At 35.5% G+C, this 9,921-nt stretch overlaps 1 protein-coding gene across 2 annotated transcripts; it reads left to right on the forward strand.

The window, feature by feature from the left end:
• The first annotated feature begins 1,031 nt into the window (after positions 1–1,031).
• LOC113703044 (probable methyltransferase PMT14) lies at positions 1,032–9,366 on the forward strand. 2 transcript variants are annotated; one of them, XM_027224259.2, is made up of 7 exons: positions 1,032–1,550; positions 2,972–3,646; positions 4,117–4,327; positions 4,848–5,130; positions 6,892–7,278; positions 7,696–7,773; positions 8,808–9,366. In XM_027224259.2, exons 2-7 carry the CDS (start codon positions 3,005–3,007, stop codon positions 9,043–9,045), a joined length of 1,839 nt encoding a protein of 612 aa, XP_027080060.1. In that variant the 5' UTR covers positions 1,032–1,550; positions 2,972–3,004; the 3' UTR covers positions 9,046–9,366. The 2 variants fall into 2 exon arrangements, with proteins under 2 accessions (XP_027080060.1, XP_027080061.1); XM_027224260.2 differs by having other exon boundaries at positions 2,975–3,646.
• Positions 9,367–9,921: the final 555 nt, after the last annotated feature.

Here is a 9,921-nt window from a genome sequence, read left to right on the forward strand (position 1 = left end):
ACAGGTATTTCAAGGGAAATATTGCGTAAATAATTACCCATTTTTATGCACATAATTTAAAATAAGAAAAATGATAATCAGCATAGATAGAGATTGCTGCAATATCACTAGCATAGATTCTATGTTCTCAAGTTATTTTTTAACACAAAATTAACTTGTGGTATTAAAGAATTTGCCAGCAATAAATGGGCACATTTTCACCGTCGAACGTCTAACAAATGTAAAAGAAAAATAGAAAAAGGATACAAATTCAAAAAAAAAAAGAGAAAAAGTTCAACAGAAAAGAGATAAAAGTAATTCAAAGGTTTTTTTTCCTCTTTTTTTGGGGCCGGATAATTCAGAGTTTTTTCTTTTTGTAAAGGGATAACTCAAACTATCAAAAAAAATTAATTTTAGAAAAAAAATTCCTTTTTTCCATGGTGAAACAAAATTGTCAAATTCTAGTCAAATCTATGGGGGATAATTCAAACAGAAGGCAAAAGAAAGAGTGAAATCCTAGTTCAATTTAACTTGTGGTATTAAAGAATTTGTTAGCGATAAATGGGCACATTTTCACCGTCGAGTGCTTAACAAATGTAAAAGAAAAATAGAAAATGGATACAAATCCAAAAAAAATAAAAAAAAAAGGGAAGAAAGGAAGAGAAAAAGTTCAACAGAAAAGAGATAAAAGTAATGAGTAAATCTTATATATACTGACAGTGTATACACTATTATCATCGGATTCATGAAACATGTGCAAAAATTAGATTTTAAATTTAAATTTTGTATAGTTGTCATTAATCAAATGTTAACAATGTATACATTGTCAGTGTAAAAAAGATTAATTCAAAAGTAATTTAAAGGCTTTTTTTTCCTCTTATTCTTGGGCCGGATAACTCAAAGTTTTTTCTTTTTGTAAAGGGATAACTCAAACTTAAAAAATAATAATAATAATTTTAGCCCAAAAAAAAGAGGAAAATTCCTTTTTGTCCATGGTGAAGCAAAAGAGTTAAATTCTAGTCAAATTCTATGGCGGATAATTCAAACAGAAGGTAAAAGAGAGTGAAATCCTAGTCCAATGTGGTCACTGCTCTCCTCTCATCTTCTTCCGCTCGACCTTTTCTTGATTTTTCACTCTCCTCTCTGTAAAGTGCCCTCAGTACTCTCCAATTGTCGGCCTTTATTCTCAAATCCCAGATCCTCTCAAATTTATTTTTGCCAAGTTTATTAATTATTACTGACACTACCCAAAAGGGTCCAAAAAATCTTGATCATAATCCAGCCAGCATAGACACAGTCACTGGTTCAACTATACCACTACGGCACTACCTCTATATACGTTTCACACACAACGCCCAATCAATATTCAGAAATTCACCCAAGAGTGATTTATTTTATGGGATTATTCATACCTACTTCTCTTTCCACTTTTATACATCAATTTAGAGCAGTTTGTGTGTAGTTGCGTTTCTCCGTGAGGCTACTCTGCTGGTTTTGGAAGTTTAGTTAACAGCCCAGATCAGATTTTAGTCAGTTGTAGCCCGTGAAGATCAAAGCTCACGTTTTATTTGGTACTGAAAATTGGATTGAGATTTTTTTAGTTCATTGTTTTGTTTGCTTAAAGCATAATGCTTGTTATGAATGTTAGGTTCTTTGCTTTGTTTGATTTGTCTTTGTCCTTAAATTTATGCGCTTTACGTTAATACCGTTAGCTCTTGAATTTGATCGAGGACCAAGGATTATCTTTCGAAATGAGGAAATTGTAATTTTTGCTTGGAAATTTGGTTTTGTACATAAAGCTATGACCTTCATGCAAATCCCATATGCATCTTTCACTTGACTCAACACTAGATTATATCTCTTATTGAAATCTGCAAATATGCATACATTTGCTCTAGGACTTGCAATTAAAGCTTTAGGTGCCACTGAAGAGGACCCCATTTATTGTTAATTTTTTGGTTGTGGATTCTTTTGTATCTAGCTTCAGATTTTTTGAATTTCTTTCTAGCTTTAGATGTTCAGTTTGTAAATAAAGCTTTATGATTGGAAAGTAATATGAGAAGCATTTAAGCTCAATATACTTCTAAGTACAAACTATTTTATCCCCGTTTCCTTGCTCCTAACTTTCTGATTGCGAAGATGTAACGTTTGTGGACATGACTTAGTCATCCCTTGTTTTTTTTTTTTTAAATTGCCATTGGGAGTAATTTTCATCCAATGGTTAAAAATGTTGTGATTGTTCATGGACAGACCGAAGGAATCTAGATTGTGGGTGATCTTAGTCTACTGACATAATTGTTATGAAAATTGATCATTGTGTAAAGGGAAAGCTGAAATGTAGGAATTACCGCATTTTAATGTTGAAGAAATTGTGATTAACTTTTACTGGTTACTTAATTGTCTGTCTAGTTCTTTCTACAAATTTTCTGTGCATGCATCTTTGTTGGATGAACATATATCTTTCATAGATATGGTTAAGCTGTACTTTGAAGATTCTTAGATAATAATCAGCACATGAGGAATTAAAAAGAAACAGGGAAAATTTCATTCATTGACGTCATTATACCTGAGAAACATATGGTTATTTTAGTGCTATGACAACAATGTTATCTGTATAGCATCTATATGCTGTTGTGCATGCTATGCTGCAGTTTGAAACAAACTAGTTTCTGTGCCTACTTGTAATCAAGTGACTTGGTTTTAGGATGCCAAAATGCATTACTGGTTGATATGATTGCAAAAGCAATTGTAGCCTTGAAACCTGCAGCTGTAGTAATCTTTGATGTTGAAACATCAAATGCATCTCTTTTTGATGCTAGATCAACCTTGTCAAATTGGTGTTATGTGAATGTTTTACCTTTAAGCTTAAGATGTTTAACCTCATCTGCATGATAGGGCAACCTTTTCGTCTGAGTATTTACTTAGCGGACCTTTAGTTTCCTTGTAATACGAAGCTACAGCATCTTTGCAATTTCTAACTTTTCCACTATAGCAGGGAGCTCTTTTGTGATTTCTCAAGCAAAATATGGCCTCTAAGCATCACTTATTGGGCAGCAGAGGACGGAGCCCTGTATCCATATTTGTTGTACTTGGTCTGTGCTGTTTCTTTTACTTGCTTGGAACATGGCAAAAGAGTGGATTTGGAAAAGGAGATAGACTAGCAATGGAAATAACCAAGCGCACAGACTGCACTGTTTTCCCGGCTCTGGACTTTGAATCACATCACAAGCAAGAGCCACCTGTTGAATCTTCTGAGCCGAAAGCCAAAGTCTTTGAGCCGTGTGATGTTCGATACACTGATTATACTCCTTGTCAAGAACAAGACAGAGCAATGACCTTCCCAAGGGAGAATATGATATATAGAGAGAGGCATTGTCCGCCAACAGAAGAAAAGCTGCATTGTCTTATTCCAGCACCCAATGGATGGACAACTCCATTTCCATGGCCAAAAGGCCGTGACTATGTCCATTATGCTAATGTTCCTTACAAACACTTGACAGTTGAGAAGGCTGTGCAGCATTGGGTAGAGTTTCAGGGTAACGTGTTTAAATTTCCTGGAGGAGGAACGATGTTTCCACAGGGTGCTGATGCATATATTGACGAACTTGCATCAGTGATTCCAATAAGCGATGGATCCATCAGAACAGCACTGGACACTGGTTGTGGAGTATGTTCTTTTCAAATCCTATTGTGATTATTCTTGTATTGGGTGTCTTGAATGCAGATCAAGTCACTCTTAGTAAGTCAATATCATTTTTCAATCACTTAAGCTGCTTTTGTCTTCTTGAAATAAGCACCAAAAGGAATAAAAAATGTCAGAATTCAAAACCTAATTCTTCCAAAATTGTGCCAGTTATAAGAATAAGATTAAGATGTCTTGCAGGCTCCTGATTTCTTGAATCTCTTCTATAAGATCATCTTTCACGAAATTTTACTATGCCCATCCACTGATAAGCATAATGCATCTGGTAACCTAGCTGTTGCTCTTTATGGCATTCTTTTATCTTTAAAATCATTCTTTTTCGATCTATCATAATACCACCAGCCTCCTGTTCTTTGCACCATATGGCTTGGTCTAAAATTTCTATTTGAAAGATTTTTCTTGTGGTCTCAAACTGGTTCCACCAATCCTGATAGGTTGCAAGCTGGGGTGCTTACTTGATGAAGAGGAATGTTTTGACAATGTCATTTGCACCAAGGGACAATCATGAAGCACAAGTACAATTTGCATTGGAGCGAGGTGTGCCTGCTTACATTGGGGTTCTAGGGTCAATACAGCTGCCATTCCCATCAAGAGCATTTGATATGGCACAATGTTCTCGGTGTCTGATACCATGGACAGAAAATGGTATGTACTACAGCTGCGAGTATTAAATCTGTTAGAGCCTTATTTTTGGGTTGGTGGAGCGTAGCATCATCTGGCATAGTCTTCATTCATGAGGTGACATTTTTCATGTCAACTTGTTCACAAAAAAATATATGTTAAGACAGGTTTTTGTGTTATAATATGAAAGTTTACTAATGAATACTTTCAGAAAGTAGCAACTATAGGGAATAAATTAAGACATAATTGGTATGAATTGTTTGGACATATATAAAAGGGCTAATAACTGCATTTGTAAGAAAAAGTATTGTAGCACTCAGAGAGTGATATTCCTGTAAAGACAACAATGTCAAAAGAACAAGGTACCCACTCAAATTGCAAAATGCGGTTTTATGAACAAAAATGAAAACTGACTTCTTCTTTTTTTTTTTTTCTGAACTCTGTTAAAAGCAACAATGTTCTTTCATTTCTGATGGAAAGGGCAATATTTAGATAAATAAGCCATCTGAGGTTCATACCCCTAAATTTAAGGCATTATGTGCAGAGGGTATGTATCTAATGGAAGTTGATAGAGTTCTCAGACCTGGTGGCTACTGGATCTTGTCTGGTCCTCCAATTAATTGGAAGACCTATTACCAGACCTGGAAGCGTTCTAAAGAAGATCTCAAAGCCGAGCAAACTAGGATTGAAAAGCTGGCTGAACTTCTTTGTTGGGAGAAAAAATATGAGAAAGGAGATGTTGCCATCTTCAGGAAGAAAATAAACTCCAGATCATGCGGGAGGAAGTCTGCCAATATGTGTGAATCTGGAGATGCTGATGATGTGTGGTGAGACAATTCACAGTTTATTTTATTTATTTTTTAACATGCTCATTCATAGGCTACTAGTTTACTTTTCAGTATTATTTTCTTTTGAGTTTTTTACCTTTTTAGTTGCTTACTTTTAAAACATTGTGTTTTTGTCCCTCACATTTGAGTTTTGTACTTTTTTGTGAATTTCATATTCGAAGTTGCACTCAGATCGATTCATTAAAAAGAACCGATTCAATCCCTCTCTTTTAAACATGGGTTTGGTCCCTCACATACCCAAAATACACCATTTTGTACCCAAACTATTTTTGTATCACATTTTCACCTGAAAAAGTAACTAAAACCAATATGCCAAAATATTTTGATCATATGTGTAAAATTAGAAATACTCATAAACGTTAATGTTGGTACCATTTGAAGCAAAATTGCAGCAGGAAAGTGCCTAAATTTTAGTGCTACATGATTCGCACAATAAAATTAAAATAATTTACATAAGTCTTGAAATTCACTCAAAATACATTATAATAAGGAAAACAATTCTCTGTACCCTAAATACATCTCAAATAAAATTTTAAACCCAAAACTGAACAGTTTACCTTTACGTCGTTGACTAGAAAAAATCACTTGAGCTTGAAAGGTTTCAATCACTATGATATTCTAGAATTTAGGGACCTCAATATATCTTTTGAGCTTTTGTTCAATTTATGTCAGAATTCGAATTATAGATGAAATATAACTGAAACTGAGTTTGGGATGAAATGGGTGCATTTTGGATATATGAAGGACCACAATAAAACATTTCAAATTTGAGGAACTAAAAAAATACGAACCTCATATATAAGGGGCCAAAATTTATCAGTTTAGAAGCGGAGGAGTAAAACAAGCACAAAGCTCAAATGTAAAGGACTATTTTGCTATTTTCCCTTGTTAACATGAGAAATTTTCTTCTTTTTCAGTTTTTATTTTCCCTCTTAAAAATTTTAGAAGGGGAGGGGTGTGAAGGAAGAAGTTTGGGGTGGGGGGGCAGGGAGGAAGACATTGAGAATCGGACCCTTGTTATGGGACAAGAGACAAAGACGAGCTGATCTGATTCTCATTGTAGAGTCAAATAATATAATCACAAACAAATTACAAGGGCACCATGAACCAGTCCATGGGGGACCATACTGTTCTCACTCCATTACCATTTCTTCGGTCTCTTCCTCAGAGTTAAGCTAACCACTCTCAATTAGTTGAACAGGCAACTCACTGTGGATGGTTCATTTATGGAGGCCTCGCCTTATAATAGGATAAAAGAGCCTTATAATAGGATAAAAGACAAGCAAATACTTAGCCCCTTCTTGATAACATAGTGTAAAAATTCCTCCCATTGTGGTTGTGAAGTTCAGCTTAAGTGATTGTTGTCACATGTATAAAAGCTTCATGGTCAGTTGTGCAGTGCATGCTTAAGTTTAAAAAGAAGGCAAAACTGGAGAAGAAGCCTTCTAGGTGCTTGAGAAAATTGCTCTAGTAAGAAAAGCTGTTGCATGATATGTTTAAAAGCATTATATAGACATCATTTCTTCTATCACTGAATAGTAGCCACAATAAGAATTTTTGCTGAACATCTTATCTATGAGAACTAATTGTTTTCATGCCGTGTGTCCTTGACTAATTCCCTGATTCACCAATATTGACACAGAAAGTAAATTTTATTTGGTCACTAATCAATTACAAACAACTAACAGTGGTGTATTTGCTAGATTACTTTCCTCTTAACTTCAGATTAACAATTTCTAGGTATAAGAAAATGGAAGCATGCATAACTCCTTCGCCTGAAGTAAAAAGTGTTGCTGAAGTGGCTGGTGGAGAGTTGAAGAAGTTTCCAGCTAGGCTCTTTGCCGTGCCTCCCCGAGTTGAAAAGTTGATGGTCCCAGGAGTGACAGTTGAATCTTATGAGGAGGATAATAAACTATGGAAAAAACATGTTAGTGTGTACAAGAAGATCAACAGCTTACTGGGCACCACAAGATATCGAAACATAATGGATATGAATGCAGGCCTTGGAGGTTTTGCTGCAAATTTGGAATCACCAAAACTATGGGTAATGAATGTTGTGCCCACTATAGCTCAGAACACTCTGGGCATCATATATGAGAGAGGTCTGATCGGCATGTATCATGACTGGTAAGCTCTGATACTCTTGCCATAATTCTGTGCATTATCATGGTTGTAATTTGTGTTTATAATTATATTCTGCCTTTGGTCTTCCGTGCTAGCATTAGCTTGTTTTATCATTTGACATATTGATCCTTATTAGTTATTTACAAGGACTTTGTTCTTCTTCTTCCTCTTCTTATGCGAGAAAGGCAAAGGGTTTCTTTTGTGTTAGCTCAATTGGCAGTATTCTTAAAGTAGTATCAGAGATGTCTTGGATATACAAAGCCATGGAATGCAAGTCGGCGCTATTCCATAGTTTTCTTCATTATTATGCCAATAGCGAGTCTATTAATGTTTCAATATTGGGACAACTGAGATGAAACCTTTATGTGTTGAATATCCTGATGTTCTGTTACGTATTTCCTGCTCTCTTACTTGGTTCAGGTGTGAAGGCTTCTCTACTTACCCAAGGACATATGACCTCCTTCATGCTAGTGGCTTATTCAGCTTGTACCAGGATAAGTAAGCTTTTCCTTCCCTTTGGGCTGAAAGCAAATGCCCTTATCTTACTCTTCATTTACTATTTGTACCATGAGGACGACATGCAGGAAGAGCTCTCTAGTGATTGAGAGAACTCCACTTATCTTCAATTATGTGTTATGAAGTTAAAAGTCTGAAATTCGAGAGACTTCTAGGTTATAAAAAGGGGATTAGATTTTTATTTTTGGCTGCTGTGTAATCGGGATCTGGTAGGTAGTGTTTGTCGTAGAATTACCCACAGGAAGTGTTTATGCCTTGCATGCATTTTGATCTCCCTAATAGAACTTCAAAGTTTCAGATCAGATTGAGCTGAAAAAACAATTTGGTTGATCCACACCATGAGTTGACTCCACGGAGATCTTCCCTAACTTGGAGGGGCTCCATATAGGGTGACATTGTTGTTCCTGTGAAGTAGGGATTGTCTTTTCAACATTTCCTTTGGGTTCAGTGAATGTCTTGTGATAAAAACTTATTCCATTATCCGTGACAGAGTTTGGAATCTTCATGGACTGTTTTTTAGGTACAACCTTGAAATTGGGCTCTAGAATCAATAGATCTCACTATGTTCTGATATCATTGCCATTGTCAACATTTCAACATTGTCCTTTTTTGCTTCGATAAAATCCAAGTGGGATGCTTGGTATCAACTTGCACAAGGGAAGTTTGCTTTAAATAGTTGTTTGAGTAGAATGTCCTCCAACTTTATATTTTTTTTGCATATTATACATGTGCTCATTTCTTCAGGAAATCCAAATTTGTATGCACTCAAAAATAAATGTTTGAATTCAAAGTCGGCCATAATCTGATGTGGAAAGTTATAGAAGTATGATAATTGCCGTGATTTCCTAGATATCAGTTGTTGTCAAATGCAAGCAAAAGCTATTGCTTAATGCCATCATATCTTTGTTTCAAAAACCATAATGATGTTCTAACTTATTTAATTGCCAATTAGGCCGCATGAGATGGTTAATGCAATTTTCGTATTATCGTAAGTGTGCTCATATGCAAGTAAACAGGTGTGAATTTGAAGAAATCCTCTTGGAAATGGATCGTATTTTGCGGCCTGAAGGGACTGTGATCATCCGTGATGGAGTCGATGCCTTGAATGAGGTGAGAAAAATTGCTGGAGGAATGAGATGGGATATAAAATTGGTCGATCATGAAGATGGACCACTTGTGCCCGAAAAGATATTCGTTGCAGTCAAACAATACTGGGTTGGCAGCGCAGGAAATAGCACAACAGACGATGCATAAACCATGTAGATTGTTGGATATACAAGGCAAGCTAACAGTTGCTGCAAAGCAGAAACTATACAGCTACACTTGGAGATTTCTAATATCTTAAAACTCTTTTAAATACTGGATTCCATAGATTGCAGATTTACTTGTGCAACTTTCATTATAGAGCATTTTTGGTTGAATGTTCTGGTCTGTCTTGGAGGGCCGGCTGAGCGAATGCCATAGCCCCTCAAAAAGTGGAGCAAGAACTGCTCAGTAAAACTGTGATATCTACTTGCTTTAGCTTAATTAGCTAGAGCAACATTTAGTGATTAGTGACTAGCTTCATTTGAACAATTATTAAACTCGCTCCGGTCATATTTCCTGCCTTCCTTTTTTTCATAAACTGTGAATTATTGCAGCCAGATGTACTATTTGATTTGTTAATGTTTTCCTCTTAAGAATTCTCATCCAATTGGTCAAGGAAATTTATTCCACTTTTGGACATAGGCTTCGAGTTTTACCCCATCTTCCTTCTTCCTTCTTTACCGCTCTCTTTAAAAAGAAATTTAGAAATTATCCTGACCATTTTTTTAATTCTTTATGGGGACTTTTTCAAAAATTCCACAATAAAGCCAGAGTTAAACCTTTCTTTCTGAATTTTTTTTTTCAAATTCTTTTATACCAAGTCTTTTCTTGGCAAGGAAAATGAAGATTGACCTATTAGAACATGTATCAGAGATTTGAAGAAACTCATAGAATATATATCATAATACAAACGCCAGAATCATTTCTCTCTCTGTCCTTTAGTTCTTTTCTTGAATTTATTTAGGTTAGGTCATTCAAGAATTTGTCACTAAGAAACGTGTCTCACATTTAAAGCAAAATGAAAAGCGAAGGGACCGTACCAAT

The sequence above is a fragment of the Coffea arabica genome, chromosome 8e, assembly GCF_036785885.1.
Source record: "Coffea arabica cultivar ET-39 chromosome 8e, Coffea Arabica ET-39 HiFi, whole genome shotgun sequence".
Lineage (NCBI taxonomy): Eukaryota > Viridiplantae > Streptophyta > Magnoliopsida > Gentianales > Rubiaceae > Coffea > Coffea arabica.